Source organism: Pelecanus crispus, chromosome 1 (genome assembly GCF_030463565.1).
Source record: "Pelecanus crispus isolate bPelCri1 chromosome 1, bPelCri1.pri, whole genome shotgun sequence".
NCBI classification, from domain to species: domain Eukaryota; kingdom Metazoa; phylum Chordata; class Aves; order Pelecaniformes; family Pelecanidae; genus Pelecanus; species Pelecanus crispus.
The window spans coordinates 207,828,766-207,853,260 of NC_134643.1; the positions used below are offsets into that span (position 1 = coordinate 207,828,766).

General features: G+C 41.0%; 1 protein-coding gene across 8 annotated transcripts in view; it reads left to right on the forward strand.

Annotated features, from left to right (window-relative positions):
- The first annotated feature begins 2,224 nt into the window (after positions 1–2,224).
- RDX (radixin) overlaps positions 2,225–24,495 on the forward strand; it is a 52,270-nt gene continuing 29,999 nt past the window's right edge. For 5 of the 8 annotated variants that reach the window (XR_012831792.1, XM_075724183.1, XM_075724176.1 and 2 more), the window contains exons 1-3: positions 2,225–2,361; positions 11,679–11,751; positions 23,018–23,101. Coding sequence is in view for 5 of the 8 variants with exons in the window: in XM_075724183.1 (XP_075580298.1) it covers positions 11,740–11,751; positions 23,018–23,101 (96 nt within the window). In the remaining 3 variants the exon portion in view is untranslated. Of the gene's footprint in view, positions 2,362–3,158; positions 3,198–7,618; positions 7,705–11,678; positions 11,752–23,017; positions 23,102–24,495 lie in introns of those variants that run through there. The other 3 variants (XR_012831793.1, XR_012831794.1, XM_075724199.1) reach the window with 3 other exon arrangements.

The window sequence follows — 24,495 nt, forward strand, 5'->3', positions numbered from 1 at the left end:
ACTTCTATCCTAGCTGATGGCATATATCTTAACTGAATTAGAGGATAAAGCAAAGGTGTGTTGCATACCATTTAACATGTGAAAAAATTCAGAAATCCCTCAATGTGGGGTTTTTTTTTTTTTTTAGTTCTCCTTTCCAAAATGCCTTGTCCAGTAAATGCCCCTTGGATTGTACATTTAGCTTTAATACAAGTAGATTCTAACACACAACTGGGTCTTCACCGACTAATGCTTTATGCCTCTGCAGGTGCATTGAAAAAGAAGAGAAGCATTGGCCCAGAAATCTTTACTTATCATTAACTTTATCTTTATAACCTACCTCTTAAAGAACTGTGCAATTTAAGTTGATGTGGGTATCTGAAAGCTCTTTATTGACTGCAGTTCTTTCTGTAGTTTCAGTTTCACGGCTAAAAAGAATACGATCTCTAACTACACTTTTGTTTTTACTGCCCTGTTTTATCAGACAAACTGCAATTTTACACCTTGTTAAGGAAGCAAGGTGAGAAGAAAACCACATTATACTGTTGACAAGGAAGATAAGACTATTATTTACCTTGACATTTTTGAGCAATAATATTCTTCGTGTAACAGGATAAGAGATAAAGCATATCCTACGGTGATAACGCGCATATTGAAAGGAACTTTCTACCACATGCTATCGACACTAGTAAAGATGCCCTAGTGCAATAACCCTATACTTGAGCCAGTTCACAATGGACTATTTTGGAAGAAGAACACGCTTCTAATTCAGTGAACCGAAGTAAACACGTTTTATCTGTGCACTGCACTGAATCACAGACAATTTCTTTAGGTGACTGAATGAAATAGGGTTTGGTTTTCCACATTTTTTTTCCCCTTGGATCTTACTCCTGCAGGAGAAGGCCATCTGAACAGGGAAGAGAATGCTGCGTACTAATAGCGGCTGGTCAGTGGAACTGTGTATCTGCAGAGGCTGCAAGACACTTCAGAAGTTTCATGTACTGCAAAATATTCTGTTTCAAGCCAGGATGTTCTTCACGATGAGCAACAAACAGCGAGGAGGAGGAATTAGCCACTGTCACTTCTTCCTTGGAGCAAAATGGCATGAACAAAGCTGGAATTGACATTTTAGCCCATGGGAGGAAATTGGACGTACCTTTAATAGACCGAGATGTTCAGGTTCTGTGGTGATGACTCTGAGAGAAATGCCTGTTTCAAATATACAATAAAATGCATAAAATCACCACAGATTAAACTAATTAAATGCCTCTAGAAGAAGCAATTAAACTCAAGCTTCTATAATTCAATTTAATTTCATCATAGTTTGTATTATGTAGTCATCTAGTTTATCAGAATGTTCTTTAAATTTTGTCCAAACAAATTAAAAAAAATTTAGTCAGTGAGGTTCCCACAGATTCTCTGGGAGATTATTCCATGTTGTTTGCCAGGCTGCTCTCCTCTTCTTCCCTTTCTCCCCACCTCCGATTCATCCTAAAATGTTATTATTCTTTTTGAAGCAGCTTTAATTGAAAATTCCTCTTAGTTCTTCCCCCAACCTTTCTTTATCAGACAGCCAGAGGGCGAGGTGTATTAATAGCAGCTGCGTGACTCAGAGTTGGTAGCTCAAGTGGATCCCTTTGCACTGAGCTTTGCTGTTTGGCCTCCCTGGCTATGTTGCCACTGAGAGAGCACCTTCACTTTCTTGCAGACAAAAATAAACAGCAAAAGCACAGAGGAGGCTGGCACTGCCTCAACCTCTCTGTCCTTCAGGAGGATTCTTCTTACTGATGTTTTCTTCTCCATCCCCACTGGGATTGTATGTGAAAAAAAGAAAATATGTATATGAAAAACAAAAAAAAAGCGTGATTCCATCCCCCAGTGGGGGATTTTTCCCCCATCTGAGTGATGAAAAAGGAGCCATGGTCCCACTGCTACGATGAGATGGAAGAGGGGAACAGGGGCAGCGCTCTCCACTCAAACTGCATTCTGCGCTCTTGCTCCGAGGGCTTCCCTTTTCTCAAGGGCCACCACGGCTTGAGCCTTCCCAGCCCGCCACACCCCGAGCCCCGCTCCTGCCCGCTGCTCCCCGCCGGCTGGTGCCGCCGCCAGCCCCGTGCCACCCTATCTGCCCGAGCAGCCGGGCTCCCGCCGCGCCCCAGCCGCGCCTATCGCACCCACGCCCGCAGGGCCCCCGAAACACGCCTGCCGCTTTCTCCCCAGCCAAAACGGCGGGCACGGTATTTCCTCGCAGGGCTTTGAATGGAAAACATCCACGCTACCAGCTCCCCCCTCCCTGGCTCAGGCTTTACTGACATTTTCTTTCCCCGGCTGCCCAGCTGTGCTGACGGAAGAGCTCTTTCTCCTCATCTTCTCCTCACTTCTGTGAGTTTTTCGAGGACAGCTTTACCGCTGAGCGGCTACTGCAAGCAAACACGCGCGGCCAGAGCTGGGCTGGGGTGATTTCCGCGGGGCACTCGCGTCTCCCAGCACCGGCTCAGCCCCAGCGGGCAGGCCGCTGCCAAGCTCCCAGCAGCGGGGCCGCAGCGCGGTGCGGGCTCCGGCGGGGCTCGGGGTCGTCGTGCCCCGGCCGCCGCCTCACAGGGTGGGCGCTCGCCGCCGTCCCCTCACGGGAGCTCCGTCTCTCACCCTCGCTGTCCCCCCAGGCGAGCCGGTCCCTCCCCGGCCGCGTCCCCCGAGGGGAGCCCCGGCCGCCACCCCCTCAGGGCCGCGACATTGGTGCCGCCTCACCGCGGCCGCGCACGGCTCCTTCCGCGCGCCGCCAGCCCCCGCGCGCACCCAGCCCCCGCGCCCCTCCACCAGCGCCGGCACTACGGGCAGCGGCTTCGCGCCGCCCGACGCGCATGCCCGGCGGCGCCGCGCATGCCCAGTGCGGGCGCAGGAGCAACATCTGATAGGGGGGGAAAATCTGAACGGCGGCGGCCGCCGCCATATTGCGGAGCTGTCAGCGGCCGCCGCGCTTGGCGCCTCGTCCCCGGCGGCGCCGCGAGCAGCGCGGGGCGGCCCCACAGCGGCCGCCAGCCCCGCTGCCAGGGGGGAGCTGCGCGGCGGGGGCGGGGGGCACCGCCCTGCCCTGCCCCGCCCCGCCCCAGCAGCAGCGGAGAGCGCCGCGCCCAGCACCCTGCCCCGCGGTCTCGTCCCCCCCGCTCCGCCCGGCGCCGCGGAGCGCCCGCCCCGCTCGCGGGGGAGCGGAGCCCCAGGTGAGGTGGGGGCGCCGGCAGCGGCCGCGCCGCCGCGCTGGCCCCGCGGGGCGCTGAGGCGAGGGGAGCGCGGGCGGCTGTCAGCGGCCGCGGGGGCGGGGTCTCGGCTGCCGCGGCGGCCCGGAGCGCAGCGCGGGGGCGGAGGGCCGGGGCCGCGGGGGCCCGCTCCCCCGCCGCGCTGGCGGCGGCCGGGGGCGGGAGGCCGCCCGCGGCCCTCGGGGGGCGGGGGAGGGCAGCGGCCCGCAGCGGGGCGACTTGCTGCGGCGGCGGCGCGGCGTGGCGGCGCCCCGCTCGTGTCCGGGGCGCGGCGGGGAGGGGGGCCCGGGGCGGCGACCCCGGCGGCGGGCAGGGGGCCCGGGGCGGCGGGCGGGCGGGCGCTTTGTTGGGGAAGGGCCGGGAGCGCGCCCGCGGCGTGCCCGCGCCGCGCAGCCCCCTCTGCATTATTCATGTCCCCGAGCGTGGCGGCTCTTGAGGTTACGGCAGACATGTGGCAGTCGGGTCGGCCAGCTGACTGTGGCGGCGTGGAAGAATAATAAGGAATTACTTCATAAACAAGTTCTGCGAAGCATCTGTTGCTGTCTATTGTTTTCAACAAATGCACGTTTTTAGAGTCCTTAAATACTGACCGACGTAACGGGCACCGGGGCCCTGAATGAGCCTTTGTGCATTGTTTTTTTTTTTGAATGGATGAGTGCTTTGTACAAGTCGTGGGCATTTGTAATTAACCTTGCCGCTTAAAGTCGAGGGCAGATAAGGGGTTTTAGATTTAACTTTGTGGAATTCGTTTCTCTTTTGTCCGTTTCCTTAATTCGAACGTGAAAAAAATAACTCTTTGGACTCCGTGCCAACACAACTAATCACATCAGTTGTAAGGTGCTGTTAAGCTGTCTTTTCCAGTCTATGTAACACCCTAGACGAGTATTTCATGTTCCTCTTTCTGGTGCCGGCTTTTAAAAAGATTCCACTTTTTTTACCTGAGTTACGGGCGTTGCATTTCTGAGTTTTAATTAATTCTGTCTTTGTGACTGGTTTGTGTCAGGCCTCAGACGTGTCCCTGCATCTTACTCTGTTTTGTTTTCATCAGAGATGCTTGTGATCGTGTTTATGTCACAGAAGCGTTTTGAGGATGCATCTGCTTGCACAGCACTTCGCATATTCAGGAGACCGTAGAAATACCATTGTTGCTGTCAGCTCTTATATAGTGCATTGGCACAGTGCTGCTGGGCAACGTGTGTTGCGAGGGAAGGCGTGGAATTGGTATACAGTAACGTTATGGCTACTGTGATGAGGTAGTTTTGTGATCGTTAAAGATAGAGACAAGCAGTAACCTTTTATTGAATTATAAGGCTTGCCTCTATTGATCTATTGATTTAGCATAAGAGGGGCTGTCAGAAAAATAAACTGCAAGTCAGTGCAATGTTCCCAGATAAGCAACCTCCCAGCAAATGGCAATTGCAAGGCAGTGGTGTATTTCCAAGCTTTGTGCCGAAGTGACACAGCTCTTCTATCAGGTTGGGAGACTAGAGAGCAAAAGTACAACAAACAGCTTTAGAAAACACACAGAAAATGATACGGTGTGACATGTCAGGAGCTGTCCAGAGACTTTTCATTGCATGCTGACTGAAAGAAATGGTGTAAAAGTGTTTGCAGAGATGACAAAAGGAGTTCTGGTCTGACTGTTTCTGCCGTTGCAGTAGAGAGCATTGCAGGGCTTGATGATAATAGAGCTGCCAGAAAAAAAAAGGGTGGTTCACAGAAAATTAGGTAAAGCCATAAAGAGAGTGAGAATGTGGATCCATCTACAAGATGCAAAATTAGGGGGGTAAGAAGTGTAGAAGTTATGGTATTAGAAGGCAGTTCCTGGTAAAGAAGGTTACTTTAGCCGCTGCCAGGATAGGTATATGGCCTTCTTCAACAGTCTTGCTCAGGTTTTTGAGAAGGGATACCTCTGTTGGCAGAGGTGAAGAGGGAAGTTGTTCAAGGAATTACTTCTTTCTGTTGGATGTGTTAAATAGATCTAAAGCTGTCCTGTCACTTTGTGTTGCATTAGGAGTCTGTGGGAGTAGAGGAAAGGGAGGATTTTCAAGTCTGTAAATGTAAACAAAGCTTTATACAAACTTCTGAAGAAAGTCCTGATTGTTGAAAGATACTGCTCCATTAAAGCAGCACTCAGTGTATCTTGCATGCTCAGCAAGTTTACTCCAGAGCTGAAGGGGCCTGGGTAAACTCTTTCCTTTCAACATTGAAGGGCTGCATCTGTGGGCTAACTTTACCAGTAGGCTAATTTTTAGCTGTGCTTTGAATTTAAAACCTTTTTTTCCTTTCTGCTTTAGATGTTTATTAATCACTCTGTGAAACGAAACCTTCAAGTCATTGTAGTACAAGGAAAAACAAATATTACATTGGCCCCAGAAGAGAGTTAATAATCTTTACACTAGAACATCTCGATTTAAGAACTCTAGCTAGTGTATATGGAGACTGATGTGAGTGGCCAGTTCATGTTCCTAAGTATTCTTTATTTTATGGAACTAGTTCTAAGAGACTTAACAGCATTATTCAGAAGATACAATACCTGGTTTTGAGATGGGATATACCCAGGATTTCAGTTGTGTCATAATTCTTTGCTGACTGTGTTTTTAGATAAAGGTTTATTTCACCTTGAAATAACAGAGTACCTGCATCAGTCACGCTTCTTAGTTTCCATTTTTGCTTGTATATCAGATGTACATGGAAAGATTTGCCATCCTGTCACTGTAGGACTCTTCAAAATCTTAGAGTTACTTCAAATAGTGCAGTTGTGGGTACTCTGAAGCTAAAATTTGAAGTAAGGTTACTAAAATTAATAAATGTAAACTGTATGTAAATGGTATAGCACATCTATAGCATACCAGTTTATTAACTAGTAAAACTGCAAGTATTGCACGAATATTCTTTGGTTGGTCTGTGTTGCTTTTTGTTTAACTACTGTGTTGGCAACTGCCAAGTTTTTGTTTGTACTTCTGAAGTTCTCAGGAACTCCAGTTTGGAAGAAACACTTCACTCTTCAAAATACATTTAACTAAAAATACATTGAATGTATAACAATTGTACGGGTTATATTGCAATTATTTTTCAGAGAGACAGCAAGCATATCTCGAGTATTTCAGGGAAGGGAGGATTGGGGGAAATGGTGGTTTAAAGAAGGTAAAGATACAACACTAAAAAAAAGTTGGTGTGTAATACTCTGCATGTGATATCTAGCACTGGTCAAATCTCAATTATTATGTGTTAGTTATTGAATTCAGCTCTTTATTTTTCTTTTGTTCCTTTTTTTGTGAGATAGATTGCTTGTTTTGGTTCCCCCTTTGGCTTGCTTACATCGCAGACAATTATGTAGACGACCTTTCTGTCTGTCTGAAAAAGATGTATGCAGAAGTCTGTGGCAAATGAACTTCTTTATTGGACGGCAGCAAGTGTGCCATTAGGGAGCTGTTAGTGTAAAAGATGATTGCCCTGCAGGCATTCACAGGCTGCTTTGGAGTAGAGAGGCGGGTTTTTTTGTAGAAAGCTGAGACCAGTTAGTCGGGTACAGTGGCCCTAAGTTGCCTATTGCTGCCTCCCCAAAGATGTAAAACTTCTAGGTATCTCAGAGAATGGAATGGTATAAGACTTTGAAACGAAAAAGTATGTTAATTTTAAATAAGTTCCTGTAAATGAATGAGTTAGTTGTATTGCTGTGGCTAAAGCTCTGTGGTCCCTGCCGTCTCTATGTAGGAAAATAGATGATGAACCTGTTGTGAGAGCTTAGGAGGCAGGCACGCTGCTGAAGAGACTGCTTCTGAGAGAAGGTCCTAAGCTGTCAGGTAGGGATGCCACTTTTGAGGGTTGGGTCTCTGCCAGCCAGGCGTCCTGCTCAAGCCTTCTGCCTCCTACCCTTAGACCCGTGGCTGTGTGTATGAATGTTTCTTTTGAAAACAGCTGTTGCATAAATTATTTGACGGAATTTGGGCATCAAGCATTTTATGCACCATCATTTCCCGAAGAAAGCTTTCTTTGTCATCTTTCAACAATTGATTTATTTGTTGGCTTCTGTGGCATAACTGGAAACATGGATGGTACTGATTTAAAAATCCTAACTGGCTTGTAGTGAAATGAATGGAAATCACAGTTCTTCATTTCAAGAGAATTCTTGAAGTTCTGGATGATTTTTTTGGTTTGTTTGTGATGTGGAGCCTGCTGATATTTTGGTGGTTTGGTCTGGGGTCCAGATAGCTGCATGTGCTGTGAAGCTCTCGAGGGCTGGAGTGTTGTAGCAGTAGGAACTCTGCAAAATTACAACCCTGCTCATCATGACTTGGAAGAGGCACCTGTGGGAATTGAAATGCCAAAGCGATGAGCCTTTATGTCTAGTAGGTCACAAGCTGGTTTCAGAATGCAGGAAGCGACGGGGATATGATTCCTGATCCCAGCTGGCTGTTTTTTTTCCTCTCTATTTGCAATGCCATTTCACATGAGTGTTAAGATAAAAGTAAGTATAAGTAATAAAAATAATTATAATTAATAAAAGTAAGTATAAGTAATTAATTGTTTCAAAGATAAAAATTTAGTAAAGCTGATATGGTTGCATCCGCTAAATATCAATTTATTGGAAATAATACTCCCACTCCAGTAATAATAGTGGAGATGCACAGTATTTTGCCTGGCAGTGATTTTCTTGTTTCTTCTGGCCAAATATCTTTCTTATGTTTGTTTTGGTTTTACTGTTAGCTGGTGCCAATAATTGGGAAAGATAGAGTGTTATTTTTCTATTCAGTGCTTAATTGATTTCAAATTTTGCACAATTTTAAGATCTGTGAACTTCTTGAACTTTATATACCTATGGTACTTAGTTGCAATGCTTTTGTGTGAATCTGCTGTTTTGAAATTGCATAACATTGTGAGTATGAAAGCATACAGACACAGGCTGTTTTTTGCATTATATATAAAATGGAAACAATGGTCCATGAGCTTAAGTTGTAGACCCTATCAGCTGAGTTTTGTGGTGGTTTTTTTTTTTATTCCTTATAATTTTGCACAAGGTCTTATGATCTGAAATAGAAACAAGTTCAGCATAGTTGGGTCTAAATTTATTAAATTTCTTTCTTTTTTAAAGAAATGGTACTTTTTTGCTTAATTCTAATAAAAGGTATTAAAAGGTATTACAGCAAACACTTCAACAAAAAATACCTGGGCTATTATTTGTTTTGCATAGATTTTTTTCTGCTGCTTGTGTACTGTGATAATTTATCAGGCCCATGAGATCTGTGGGGCTGACAGCAAGACTTCATTTTTATTGAGTTTTGCACAAGAGAATTCTTACTTTTTAGCTGATAGCTTTGTTTTATTGCGTGTGAAATAATAAATGTTAATTCTGTAAACTTATTTAAATTACATGTCTACTAGTTGTGATTTGATGACAGAGAATTAGCCAATAAAACTTTGTAGTCACGTTTCTGATTTTTAAAATTACCTTAAGGTTTTAAAATATGTTTTCAAATAAGTAATTTAGGGTTGGTGGCAGCAGTTTAACAAAATGTTGGGGTAAAACCCAAAGCAAAAAGTTGGGTCATATTTATGAAAGAAGTTGCAATGATAAAATGTATGAGGGTATGACAGTCATTTTAGAAAGTGATAGACATGGTCTCTCTTAGAAAGACGGCAGAAAGTAATCAGTTGATAACACAAATCTTGGCCTTGTGCCGCATGCTCTCATTTGTCTCCTGGAGACTGGACTTACTTACTGGTCATCCTACCATACCCCTTCTTTTCCATGCTAATATAACTATAAGCACATAAAAATGGTTTCGTTACTTTCTATTCCTTTTAGTACTGTTGAGTTGGCATGCTTATGAAATGGTGGATGAGAATCTAATTTAGCTTTTGCATTGTTAATTAACTGAGTTTAACTCTAGGGCTTCAATCTGCCTTCAGTTTTGCAAGCAATGAGCCTTTACTGGCAAAAAGGTGAACGCAGGGATTACAACAGCTCGGAATCCTGCTTACTGTTAGCAGATGTTAGAGCCAAGCGTGTTTTGCTTTTTACTACTCTTTTGAATTTTCTGAGGAGTACATTAGGGAAAGGAGGGGAGAAGAGGGGGCAATCTCTTCTGTGAACTGGAAATGTGCTATTGAATTTTATCAAAAGCCAGTGTTGCAAGGACTCAAACCTTGGGGGGTTTTTTTGGTGGTGGTTTTTTTTTTTTTTTCCTATTTTTTTCTTTTTCTCTTCCCCCTGAAAGCTTTTTTGGTTTAAAAGAAAAGGAGGAGGGGGATTGTGGAAAAGTGTATTCATATTCTTCAAGAATATATCGAATGACACCTGACAATAGTAAAGTAGTCTTACTGATACTGTCCAATACTTTAGAATATGTTCTGTAATTAAAAAATAATCTACTGGAATGTAATTGTCTTTATGCTAGGCAAACGTTGTATTATACCTTTATAGTTGTGCTACCTTAATTATGTCATAATGAATATAAGTTAAAGATACTGTTTTAATTTTTTCAGGCTGATTTTTCATTAAATTTGCTCCTGTCGTGGTTTAACCCCAGTCAGCAAGTAAGCACCCCACAGCCGCTCGCTTACCCTCCCTGCTCCCCGGTGGGATCGGGAGAGAATCAGGGGAAGGAAAAAAAAAAAAAAAAAAAAAAGTAAAGTGCTTGGGTTGAGATAAAGGCAGTTTAATAGGACAGCAGAGGAAGAGAAAGTAATAATAATAATAATGATAAAAGAATATACAAAACAAGTGATGCACAATGCAATTGCTCACCACACACTGACCCAGTCAGTCCCTGAGCAGCGATCGCTCTGCCCCCCAACCAACCCCCCCCAGTTTATATACTGAGCATGATGCCATATGGTATGGAATAGCCCTTTGGGCAGTTTGGATCAACTGTTCTGGCTGTGCCCCCTCCCAGTTTCTTGTGCGCCTGGCAGAGCATGGGAAGCTGAAAAGTCCTTGACTAGCATAAGCAGTACTCAGCAACAACTAAAAACATCAGCGTGTTATCAACATTCTTCTCCTACTAAATTCAGAACACAGCTACTATGCCAGGAGGAAAATTAACTTTATCCCAGTAAAAACCAGGACAGCTCCTTATCTGCATTATACCATTAGATCTCTCTTTCTGTAATCTTTGGTCTTAACATTCATTTTTCTTTACCAGCCAGCAACATTGATGCTTCTTAAAGTCTGTTTTCATCCTTTATCTCTTTTTTCCATTCCTTCTTTTCAAACATATCTCTGCAGATAAGAAGAAGAAATAAAACCAAAATGCTAATGCACCCTAGGTTGCTGTGCAAATGTTTCTGATACTTACTGTATTTTTTTTATTGCCAAGCAACAAGGAAAAATAACTTATTTTATAAATATATATAATGGTACTTTATATTTGCATTTTTCATTATGAATGAGAAATCATTTATACAAAAGTTTGCTTTTGATTCTCTAAACATTTTGGTTTTCTCCTTATATATATTTTTTATATATATATTTAAACACTTCTGAAAATTTTACCCATCTGATGCAGTCATGGAGTTATAATACTGGAATCTTGGATTATTCAGAATAGTATGTCGCTTTCAGTTTTCTTAGTATAACTGTAATTCCAGTTAATACTATTTTTGAAGGTAATGCCGCCTTTGGTACTCTTTGGAGACCAGCAGCAGGACTGATTCATGGAAGTCATTACTTTAGAAGTGTGCTTATTCTTTCTGAGTTAGAATGAATGGAAGAGGAGGCAGGATGCTAACTACCAATAACATTTTCAAGGCATAAAAACTTTTCTGGAACAGAACAAAATAGTGAATACTTTCATTACCATGTAGACATAACTTACAGCCTTTCTGCTTTTTTTTTAAAAAAAAGAAAAGCTCTATTTCAAGCAAAGCAGATTTTCTGCTTTTTTTTTTATTGTGATGGTGTACTTGCATTTTTCTTCATTTGGGAAAAAAGACCTTATCATTCTTTCACTGAGACAAATGGATGCTTTTATAGACACAAAATACAATTTTGATGCTTTAAAATCATGTTAGTTTTTTTCTTTGTTTTCATGATGTTTCAAGTTTGACTAGAGTTGACAGATTAAATTGCAGCTTTGGAGTTCCTTGTACAAATTTTACTTCCTCGCAAATAATGTTAAAGTTTTTTTAATACTAAAAGATGTCTGATATCAAAAGTTTTTAAAAGAATTTGTAGCACTTCGGGAACTGTTGTCTCTTTATTCTAACATAAATGGATTATTATTCTACAAAAGCTAGAAGGGATATTACTACTTAGAGACCTGTAGATTCTGGTACTGGCTAACTTAGTTGCTTTTTATTTGTTATCTAGTGAAAAGTGTATTTTGTATATATAGAGCACTTGTTTACCTGCTTTGGAATTCATACTATTTGCTGTGATGTACATGAACTCTGTTATGATTAATTTAAAAACAACAACCCTTTAAATTTTGTTTTTGACAGAAAGGGACAAAGAGTTTGTAGAAGACTTAAGTGGACAAGAGACTAAAGAAAACAAGAAAAAATGCCGAAACCAGTAAGTAGCTGTTCTCATCTTACTTTAGATGAGCTTACTCATCTAAAATCTGGCAGGGTTTTCACGTTTTAGAGTGGTGATCTTATAACAGCTCTAGTGGTTTTGACTCTGCCCTTCCTAGATTTTGTAAGGTCTAATAATGTACTACAACTGGAGTTGACATAGTTTAATACCAACATGTGAAAAAAGATTAAGCAAGCTCAGTACTGCAAGCTGCATGGAGCACACTTGGAGATGGGGGCAGTGCTTGTAAACCACAATGAACTTAGAGCCCATTTGGCTGGCAGGACGAATGACTTTTCAGGAATTGTTGACTTTGAGATGAGATGACATACAGTGGTTAATGGAGGCATAATTTGAGCCTGACTCCATGTCTCTGAGAATCAGTGGAAGGATTTGCTGCAGGGTTTGGCAGGGGAAGACAGAACATGTGTAAAATGTCTGTGATAGCAACAGGCGCTAAGTTGGGTGGTAGTTTTACCGCGGTAGTTTTACCATGGTAGAGGGTATAACCTAGAAGGTTAGTGTTGAAGGGAGGAAATAAGCAATGTTTGTGGTCCCCTATTCATCTGACTTCAGCTGAAATAAGGGTTTATCCACTTTCTATCCAGGGGAAAAATAAAATATCCAACTTTTGTTTTGATAATAGTTCTAGAATTCTCTGAAGAGATACTTATTCAGCAGCTTGATTCTTTTGCTGTTGGTGTAATATTGGTTGCTTAGGATTTCATCTGCCATGTGTTAAATTACTTTTGATTGTTTCTTCCTCTTGTATCTAGTGAGCAAAGCATTCGGAAAGGGAACCAAGTTGTCAGGGGAGATTATTTCTATTCAACTCAATTGGTTTATGTAGTAGCCTTCAGGCTTTCTTTGTTTACTGATGTTTCATTGAGGTAGTAGATTAGGAGCAGGGCAGATCTATTACTAAGAATAAATATGTCTGTGTGCATGTGTGTACACATATACATACCTATACATAGATGTCGAAAAGGTTTTTTCTGTTAATCAGAAGTTACCAGCATAAACAGTCTGTATGGCACACCAGTATTTGGAACTGGTACAGCTTAGTGAATAATGTGATCATGGGACTGTTCAAGGGCTAGAAGTTCTGTTCTGAGCTTTGCTGTTGGTCTAATGACCAACTGGCCATATCAGATTGCTTCTGTAATTTCTTCTTCCCCCGCCCCCCCCCCCGCCCCGGTGGATCAGGGGCAATATCTTAGCACTTTCTGAAGCTGGAACTCGTTATTTGTATCCTGCCCCCTTCTTACAGAAAGCTGCACTGTTAAGGGCAGGAAAAGGAATTAGCAGCATACCGTTTTCTGACCTTTTTGAGTCCTGGCTGATAATTGAGTAGTGCCTTTGATAGAGCTTCTCAACTGGAAAACTGTATTTTATGAATAAGGCAAAAGGTCACTGTGAGCCCATGTGGTTCCTGAGGCCCTCGATTTCATGCAGCTACAGAGCAATGAAGTCACAGAAGTGATGACTAGAAAAAAAGACAGCCTGAGTGAGGTTACTTCTTTTTAAAATCTGGGATTGGAACCATGAAATTTAGGCAGGCAGGGTTCCCCCTGTTTTAAGGACCTGAGAAAATCATAGGAAATACAGTTTTAGGGTTGTTCACAAGAAGAGCAATATCCTTAGAACTGAGATTGCAGAGGTGTTGGAAAAGCTCACATCCACCCTAGGAATGGAAATTAGCTACCAGATCTTAGGAAAGAAGCTGGACTCATGCCAAAGATGAGATAATTTTTTTTTTTTTTCCTTTTATGAGGGGCTTTATATAAAAAGTTCTCATATGTTGGGATGTTCTCGTATGTCTCCTGACCATGTAGGCGTGTGTGAGATCTTAGAAAGAAGCCAAGTGAAAGGAGCCATTAAAAAATGAAATTAAATTGATTACATTTCCCAAAAAATGTCATATGGATTTCTTCCTGTGAACTACAGGTTGCTGTAATTATAATTGGTAATCAGTGAATGAAGAAGTAACACACATGCCAAAGATAAAGTAATTTTCCCTATAAAAATCAAACCTCAGATTTTGCTCTGGCTGCTTCTTAAATGGTAGATCACTTTGGAACTTCTCCCTGCCCCCTCCGCCCCCCTGCCCCGCTCCTTTTTTTCTCCCCCCCTCTTTGGAGACTAAACAGCCTAGTCGTTGGTTATGTTTAATGAATCCCACATTGTTCTTTGAAGAGTCTTGCTGTTCTGCTAGGGTTTGATAGTACTGGACTTTAGAAGGTCTTTTGCTCTGGACATACACTGTAGCTCTTACCAGTTGTCTTTAAAGACAATCCACAATAACCAAATGTACTTGTAGTCCAGAAACTATTTGTGCTTCGACTCCTTGTTCTTTATTTTTGACAGCTGTTGCAATAAGACTGTCAGTGTTCTGTAGTTTTATTACTGGAGGTCTTTTAACCTGAAAACTAATGAAATAATCATGGATAAGAACTAAAGAAACCCAGTTAATCTAAGTGGTGAGAATTATGACTGTTATTTTATAGCTCCCTTCTTTGTATTACTGTGACCTATTTAGGTATATATTTTTTTTCCAGATTCTGCTGTAATGATCCAATTGCCAGTTTTCAGAAAATCTGGTCATCTTGTAAATATGTGAACCTGTGCAGTACAACTATAAGTAAATTCTCTCCACGTTTTTGGAATGATTTTTTTTTTTCTTATGTGTAACAAATAATTAAACTGTAGGTTGGTTTAAATGAAATCAGTAAACACTAAATCACAGAAAAAACAGTGGTATAGATTTCGGTTTCACTTTCTTGCTTTCATTTTGAAAAGTTATGTGGTATTCCAGACAAAATTACGTAAATTAAGACCAGTAAAGGGTCTTGGCATAGCTGAATTTCAAAGCAAAGATCTTTCGTTTTTCCTGGAAGTCTGAGTCTGAAGTAAGGTTCATGCCACTGTGAATGATCTTATACATGGTAGTAAAAGGTCATTGTTCTTCTGTGTTTGGAATTTTTCTCTCTTAGAGGCTACTAGGTTAAATAGCTTGGGTGAAAAGGCTGTTTTGAAAGGGTAAAAGTGACTTTAATATATTGTCCTATTGTCCTGAGGTAATATGTGTCTGAAAAATATATATTATTGAAACATTTTCTTGTTTGATTGCTTCAGTAGAAAAGTCTGTTTGTTCACTTTGGCTGTGTTTATAACAAAGTGGCTTTCCATTCTTTCAAGCAGTTCGCTCAGCATCTCCTCTACTTTTAGAACAAAATAGTTCTGAGACTTAATATTCTCAGTTGTGCCTAGCAGTGCAAAATTAACTTTCACTTAGCTTCTGTTGTGATCCATCTAAAAAAAATTGGTGACTGTTTAATTAGGTCTTTGCTGCTGTAATCAAAATTGGAGTTGTTAATAGGGCTGTTTTCAGTGTGCTCTAGTGAAGAATAGAATATTTGTTGAATCTTATTTTCAGTGCTTTCTTCCTAAAAGAACAGATACAAAATGTTTCTCAGCTGTATGCCATTCTCCCAGATCTTCACCAAAAATAGAAACATAGAAACTAAAATTAGGCATCATTAGTTACATAACTGTTAATCATTTCATAGGCTAAGAAGATTAGGTCTAATTGACTGAAATATTAGTCGCATTTATGGGGTGTAAGAGGAGTTAAAATTATCAGCTGGTTTTGGTAGTTTGCAGCATTTTTCTACAAGACTGCAAGGCGTGAAAGAGAAAGCATTATGCTGGGTAGTAACAGGTAGATGTCAAAGCTTAAGATTAAAAAAGAATTCTTTTTCTAGACTTCCAACATTTTATGATATTGTGTATTCAGAAGGAGTAGATATCAGATTTGGGAATAATATGGATATTTAAAATTTGAATTAATATTTACAAGATCAAGTTAATTTCTGTAAAGTGGTTGAATTGAAATAGTGTATAAATTAATTTTTGACTAGAGTGTTGTTTTACAGGAAAATCTTTGAGGTATGTAGTGCAGTATTTGAATTATGGTTTGAATGTATGATTTATTTCTGCAGCATGAATAGACAACTGATGTCAGTTTGGAGGACTGCTTTCTTCTGATTTGTCTATTAGTAAAATCTATTTATCATTATTCTATAGCCTTCTGTTCCTGATGCTGTTTAATCCTTAACTTTTTACCTTTTTTTTCATTAATTTTTCTCTTGCATCTCTTCCTATATCTGCTTTGAGGTTGATGAGGAGAGTGTGCTGTGTATATTGGTACACTGTGTAAAGCAGTGGTACCAATATACTTCTATTCCTTAACACAAATAATTTAATGTGCAAACTTGATAATAGTATTCAGCTGAACTAGTATGAAGAAACTCTTAGAAGAAACTTTTTTTGCTATATGCAATTTTCTTACAAGAATTGGACTGGTTTCTGTGGCTTTTACATGTGATTAATTCATATTGCATTTACTAAAACAAAGCAAAACCACTGGAAATCTTTTTCATGTAATTTTAAATGGTTTTCTTATTAAGTATTGGTACCTACTCAGTTTTGGGCTTCCTGATGAAAGCTGAAGTGCCACAACTAATATCTGCAAATGATGGCTGAAGTAGAGTAATAGGAAGTATTAGACTATTAAGCTAACAGTCAGTTTTTGTACATATTCTATGGAGTGTATCTACGTTTGAGGAGAGGTCCAAGGGTTAATGTGGTGACTGTGTAATATCCCATTAAATTGTGGAGAGTTGAAGTTAGATACTACAAGGAAGTGTAGCAATATTTTTTTCACGTCCTGAAAGCAGTGAAAGAATACAACAAAAATGGAATTCCCGTATGAAATGCGTGCTTTTAATATGTGCACATGGATGTTTATTGTTCCAGGTATGTTAATTGTATTGGTTTGGATACGTTCTTTCATGAATAAATTGCTTAGGTTGTTTTTTATAAATACTACTTTGTGAGCTGTGGCAAATGTCCTCATAACCCATTAGCAACATTTGTTATCAAAACATCAGTTGCTCCCTTCTCAAAGAATAATCAACATGTAAGTATGTGTTCTTCCCTTTCCCTTGACTGAGTTTAATCATTCTGAAGCAAGTCAATTTCTTCACTGTGAGGGTGGTGAGGCACTGGAACAGGTTGCCCAGAGAAGTTGTGGATGCTGCATCCCTGGAAGCATTCAAGGCCAGGTTGGATGTGGCTTTGAGCAACCTGGTTTAGTGGAAAGTATCCCTGCCCATGGCAGCGGCGGTTGGAACTGATGAGCTTCAATGTCCCTTCCAACCCAAGCCTTTCTATGAAGTCTGGTAAAATACAGATAAACTGAGGCTGCTAGTTCTGATGCCAAGGACCTGGACAAGCTTGAGAAGTGGGCCCATGTGAACTTCATGAGGTTCAACGAGGCCAAGTGCAAGGTCCTGCACCTAGGTCAGGGCAACCCCTGGTATCAATACAGGCTGGGGGATGAAGGGATTGAGAGCAGCCCTGCGGAGAAGGGCTTGGGGGTACTGGTGGATGAGAAGCTGGACATGAGCCGGCAATGTGCGCTCGCAGCTCAAAAGGCCAACCATATCCTGGGCTGCACCACAACAAGCGTGGCCAGCAGGTCAAGGGAGGTGATTCTGCCCTTCTACTCTGGTGAGAGCTCATGTGGAGTACCCCGTCCAGCTCTGGGGCCCTCAGTACAGGAAAGACATGGACCTGTTGGAGTGGGTCCAGAGGAGGGCCACAAAAATGATCAGCAGGATGGAGCAGCTCTTCTTTAAAGAAAGGCTGAGAGAGTTGGGGTTGTTCAGCCTGGAGAAGAGAAGGCTGCAAGGAGACCTTCTTGCGGCCTTTCAGTACTTAAAGGGGGCTTATGAGAGAGATGTGGACAAACTTTTTAGCAGGGCCTGTAGCACTAGGACAAGGGGTAATGGTTTTAAACTAAAAGAGGGTAGATTCAGACTAGATAGAAGACATTTTTTACACTGAGGGTGGTGAAACACTGGAACAGGTTGCCCGGAAAGGTGGTAGATGCCCAATCCCTGGCAACATTCAAGGTGAGGTTGGACGGGGCTCTGAGCAACCTGATCTGGTTAAAGCTGTCCCTGCTCACTGCAGGGGGGTTGGGCTAGGTGACCTCTAAAGGTACCTTCCAACCCAAACCATTCTACGATTCTATAAGGTGAAGATGATAACTGTCACAATGCAAGGGTTTAAAGCATTATTATTTGGGAAAAGTTTATTACAAATAGACTAAAAAAATATGTATATGTACCCAGATATTGGGACAAAGCACTTTTGTCAGAAATAAGGAAAAACTTTTTGTAACGATTTTTTCCAAATGTTTGGTGATCCTTTTATGGTGAAAGGTTTCTGTCTCTGGCCACTTGTTTATTTTGCTCAGTATAGGCAAATGAGCCAAGCTAAATAATCACTTTAAAAGCTGTGAGGTAGGTGTTGGTATTCTAAACAGATTTGGTGGTCTAAAATAGAGCTTTGCAGTAGCATTTTCCTAAATGTCCAGCAGACTTTTTTCTATGTTATGCTAAACTTCACTGTGTTCTCTATTCCTTCTTACAGCAGCTTTGTTTATAAAATGCACCCTTAAAGGGAGCCAGCTGAAGGAAACTTTGTGCTAAGCATTTTCTTCCTCTTGGAATTTTTTTTAAAAAAATAAAATAACTTGTTAACCTGCCCTTTGATTTTTTTTTTCCATTATGGCCTTTTAAATACAGCCTGTGCTTGTCTAGGTGCTTGGCTTATGTAATTTAATGTATAGTTGCATAAAGGCAATATATTCAGGATGAAATGATGCCAGAAAGAGGCAAACGCTAAAGGTGTTAACATTTTGCCTATGGGTTGTGGGGTTTTTTTTGAATGCCACCTTCTTCCCAGCACAAGAGTGTACTTTCTGTCCTGGCTTTACTGAACGAACATCACTAATAGTCATATATCTAAAGTGGGAGCTGAGAAGCTGTCTTATATCGTCCGCATTAAAGCCATATATAGCTCTGTGGGTTGGGTGTTGGAAGCATTGGAGTTTTTTGATTGTCTGTTGGGTTTTTTTGTTTACCATGTATGTCACGGTGGCCTAAGTCAGTGATTTCTGGCGCTGGATGTAAGAGGGCTGGTCTAGGGGTGCTGTATTGCCAGGTGGCAATTCTGTCTGTCATCGCAGAGCTGCCATTTGGGTATGACATTGCCTGATCCGTGGAGGAGGAGGGGAGGATCTCTTGCCACATGGACCTTGCCAGAAGATTCACAAAGTCTAAGTTACCCAGTTACTAAGCCTATAATAGCATTTTTAAATATTTCCCGGACATGGTCAGCATGATATTTTAGTATTTAATATTTGCAGAGAGATCTCTAGGTCAGTAGTAAGTGATATAAATTGTGACACCAAAAATAATGTTTGCGTATAGCCACCTTCTAACCTTTTAAAAAAAAAAAAAAAAAAGATGTTTGCTCAGGCATACTCCTATGAAATGCAGAACCACCTAGAGAGTTTCTTGATTAGTTTACCAGAGTAGGATCCTTACAAGGCATATCTACTTAGAGTTCAGTCAAAATTATACCTTGACTGCAACATGAGGCTTGTTGCAGCTCTTACCCTGAGCCCATGTACAGCAGAACGGGATTTGTCTCACAACTGAGCAGCTGAAGTAATTGGCTAAGTCTTGTCTAGTGCTTTGTCATGGTTTCTGAATTTTGAAGGAAGGTGTGTAATCGTGGTGAGAGCAAGATTGAAAAGCAGGCATTACATGGGTCTTGTGGTATGAGTAGTGGTAGCCTTCCAACACTTGCTGCAGGAAACCTTTGTACATTTCTCGTCACCATTGCAAGAGCTCCTTCCTGTTTCTGTATTCATGTGGTAAAGTTGGTTCAGAGTAATTATGTTCAGATTAGTGTCTGTCTTCATAATTTGTGGTTCAGATAATTTCCCCCTGTCACCAGTGTCACATTAGGAGTGTTGCTTCAAAGTAGCTGGATACTCAACAGCAGATTATGAGTGACAGTCCATTGCTGAATTTACTGGGCTTTCTTTCTCTGCTTACATTTTCTCAATTCCCTGCCTTATTTATAATGTGGAAACTTCCCCCGTGACTCTTCTTAATGTTGTTGGTTAGCTTTATTTTACAGACAACACAGCTGACACCAGAGGTTTGATTTTGTTGAGATCATGCTGTGTGATCAAGGTTTGGAGTAAATAAGTAAACCTTCTGGGCTCAGTCTCAGGTTTTGCCAAAAGTAACCTTCTTACTTTTCCTTGCCCAGAAATAACTGAAGCTGTGAAACAATGTTATAAGGTTGTAAAAGCTCAGTATTTGTATGCCAAAAATCTCAGTTAGTCCAAATGTCTTCAGAAGGAAAATAATCAAGTGTAGTGTTGCCTTTGTAAATCTCTTCTTAAATAACTCATATCATAGAAGGTAACACTTTAAAATTGCTATCATTTAATTTGTGACTTTCTTAGTAGAACTGAAAGTGTAAATATTAATTAGCAGTTGGGCAATCTGTTAATCCAAAGTTCAAAGAAAAAGAAAATTGCTGAAGACTTAAACAGGTACTGTAATGCATGTAAGTGACCAGGTACTCCTAATGTGTGTTTGTATCTATTGCAGATGTAGCAGTTGTGTACTCATAGCATTCTACTTTTATTTGAGGCAGTAACACCCAGAAGTAAACAGAATCTACAGGCTGTGTTGAGTTTGCCTCTGCATTACATCTTTTATTTTACTATTTGAGTGTTTTAGTTCTTGTGGGGGATATAGATTTTCAGCTAGTAATTCTTGCATTTGTAGGAGATTACATTTGTTACAAGGATATTTATGTAAAAAGCTTCTGCTGCAACTCTAAAAGGTCAACTGCAATTAGTTGAACTTGCTGTGCTTTGTAGATCTTCTGTGATACATCTTGTTTTGGCAATGCTGCTGTTACATAACAGAGTGCTTTGGCATTTAATAAAGTTACATTTTAGCCTTATCCCTTGTAACTTGCTTACTTGTAGCTGCCTTGAAGCAGGCTTCATTTTTATAATTGAAAAACTGCTTAAAAAAATTAACTTCTTGTAGTTAAGGTGCAACCCCCCACACTTAAACCAGTGCAACTGGCAGTTGGATAGACCTACCATTTAAAACAGGTCATTCTGTTAGAGAATAAGCAGGTTTTTTTGCGTTCGAAATGGGCAGAATGAGTCTACAGAAAACACCTCTTTTCCCTCCTACTGACACACACCCTCTAATTTTCTTTTTGCAATAAAAGTTTACCATCTTTTACTCCAAAGCCTTCAACTCCTGTTCTTTGTCCACGTTTGCACACAAAAAAAGTTTGCTAACCCCCTGCTATCTTCCTTGTTTGCAGGTCTATAACCTAGAGGTCCTCAGACTCTCGCTACTCTTGTCTTGTGTATCCAGCTCATGCCCAAAGTTGTTTACCTTGACACTAAATGTGTCCTTGCAGCCAAGAAGGCCAGTGGTATCCTGGGGTGCATTAGGAAGAGTGTGGCCAGCAGGTCGAGGCAGGTTATCCTCCCCCTCTACTCTGCCCTGGTGAGGCCACATCTGGAGTGCTGTGTCCAGTTCTGGGCTCCCCAGTTCAAGAAAGACAAGGAACTACTGGAAAGAATCCAGTGGAGGGCTATGAAGATGGTTAGGGGACTGGAGCACCTCTTTTATGAGGAAAGGCTGAGAGAGCTGGGTCTGTTTAGCCTGGAGGAGACTGAGAGAGGATCTTATAAATGCTTACAAATATCTTAAGGGTGGGTGTCAGGAAGATGGGGCCAGACTCCTTTCAGTGGCGCCCAGCGACAGGACAAGGGGCAACGGGCACAAACTGAAACACAGGAAGTTCCATCTGAATATGAGGAAAAACTTCTTTACTTTGAGGGTGACAGAGCATTGGAACAGGCTGCTCACAGAGGCTGTAGAGTCTCCTTCTCTGGAGATACTCAGAACCCAGCTGGATGCAATCCTGTGCAACCTGCTCTAGGTGAATCTGCTTTAGCAGGGGTAGGCGTTGGACCAGATGATCTCCAGAGGTCCCTTCCACCCCCAACCATTCTGTGATTCTGTAAAGAAAGGAGTGAACAAGCTTAATCTGTTGCACGGGAACTAACTTCTATCCGGTCTTCTTTTTTGCACCTTAGATCTCCCTTCTGCGTTCTGTCTTGTGGAGACTTTTCCAGACTCTCACTTCTCAAAGTATTCCACCTGGTGGCAAAATTAGGGAAATAGTTAATGGAAATGGTTTACACAGGCATAGATCGAGTAGTGTAAGAACCTGTAATACAAGTCCTAATTTATTCTTTTTCCATATTTTATAGTAGAGAGAGAAATTAGAATATATCTGTGTGCCTTAAATAAGTTTAATGTTTCTGGTTTTTGCATTTATAGCAAAGTAGATTTGACCTTTAACACTTTATATTCCTATTCACTGAAGATAAATACAGTGTGATACCCTGGCAGTAGGAATGAGGGATCATTTTAATAGTGAGAAGACAGTACTGTGCATTTAGTACTTTGTTTCATGAAAATTCTCACTTCTGTGTGTACCAGTTGAAGAGAAATTGGAACAGGCTGTTGTACTTCCAAATAAGGTAGGCATCCAGATATCTCCTGGAATATTTGACTGCTTGTTTTAGAACAAATAAGAATGGTGACTGTCAGGAGTCATCTGGAAAATGGTCCTCTATTTCAGGAGAAAGAAGTTTTTCATTGAATAGTGGTGGGTTTTCAGTCTTGCAGTAAGGAAATTGAATGGGATCAGTATTAAGGGGAGCTAACTTCTATAGTTCCTCCTTCTATTGATGAAAAAATCTGCTATTAATCTGTCCTAAGGTCTACAAGCTCTAGTCTTATATACTTTAAGACCGCTGAACCTCTTAATTTTAGAAATGGCAGGGCAGGGGGCTGCTTGTCTCTTTATGTTGCCAAGTATGAATACCTTAAAATGATAATGTGTATGACTAGGAACTTTTCCTTTTGCACACATTTGGGAAGCCTGCTGAAAGATAGTGCCCAATAGCTGAATGTCCCAGTGTTCTCTGAGTATTCAGGAGTTACGCCAGCTATCCCATTAAATTGATTTTGAACTTTGTTCCCTCGTTTGACCTTCAAACCTAGTGTTAAATATTATCCTAAATATGCTTTTATACTAAATAAAAGATGAGATTTTTTTGCTGATTCAAATTTTCCAGTTTTATATCTGCTGTGTTCTGTGTGTATACAAGACTATTAAAATTGTTGAATTTACTTACCATATATTGTTTCTTACAGGCTAATCACAGTATATAGAAGCATTACACTGTTACAGTATGATTTAAATATTTCTTTATTTTCTGTAGATCAATGTCAGGGTAACCACAATGGATGCAGAGTTGGAATTTGCCATCCAGCCCAATACAACAGGCAAGCAGCTCTTTGATCAGGTAACTTATGTGTGTCTCTGTGTATGTATGTGTACGAACACATAAAACTATTGTGGGTATTAAAGCATAGTTTGAGAAAGTAGAAGTGTTCTCATGTATAGATTACATTTTTCCTTACATTATCTAAGCTATGCTCTCAGTTAGTTTGAACTTCTTCATTACTTCTCATGGAATGTATTAAATTCAAAGACAGCTCCGTGTAAATAGGTTAACAGTGAGGCTTCAGCTGAATCATGCGTATAGAACTGCTTTGAAATTAATGGTACTTTTTGTGTCTAATCACATTATAATTGCAACTGCAATGTAATTGTTAGAATCACATGTATGAGAAATTTATATAGCCTTCATTATTTAATAATGAATGTAACAATAAAAGTTCATTAAGGAATGCTAACATCTTTTATTTTTTTTCCAAGAATGGAAGCTGTGACACTTTTTCACTTCCCTGAATGTTAGAAAAGTAATGTTGTCCTATGATCCAGTTTGAAATTTAAGTTATTAAAAAAAAAAAAAGACTAAGTGGGAAAAGTGAAAATGATGGCTTTAATGTGCTTATGGATTGCAGACCCATCAGAACTACACATTCTTACTTGATAGTGTGTCTCGTACACCAGTCAAACGGGCTAAAAGAATGATTTCTTAAAAAGGGTTGTTCTCTCATTCATTTCATGGGATGTTAGCCATCAGAATCTTGAAACAATTTTTTGATCTAGGTTGTGGAGTGTTCTAGAAAATGTTTAGAAGCTTGTCAACGTGTCATTTTGTTTCTCCTCAAGAAACCAATAAATACGTATTTATTTGCCAACTTCTGCTATCTTCTGCCATGCAGTATTGGGTGGGGTGACATTCTGCTGTGTAATGTCTTGTGCCCAGGTAATCAGGTTCATCCAAATTGAGGCATTCACAAACAGAGAACAAAGATACAGCTCTGAATTCTTTTTCATGTTCTCTTCAACTTTGTTCCTCAATTCACTGTGTGGCTTTTGACATCTCACCAGCTCTTACAATCAACTTCTGGAATTTTAAATTGAAAAATTGTTAGGTCATGCAAAATCAACCAGCACAGTTGTGTGTGAGGAGAGAAGCATTTTCAGTCTGATCTTAAATTCATGTGAGTTCCACAGAGTAACATCAAGAACTGAACTGTATTGCAAAACCAGCATGAAATTTTCAGACAAAAGTTATGCTATTTCTCTACAGAAAGATACTTGAACAGCTGTGTCATGGCTTAACCCCAGCTGGCAACTAAGCCCCACACACCACTCGCTCACTCCCTGCCCCAATCAGAAGGGTGAAAGTGTGAAAACTCATGGGTTGAGATAAAGGCGGTTTAATAGGTGAAGCAAAAGCCACACGTGCAAGCAAAGCAAAACAAGGAATGCATTCACTACTTG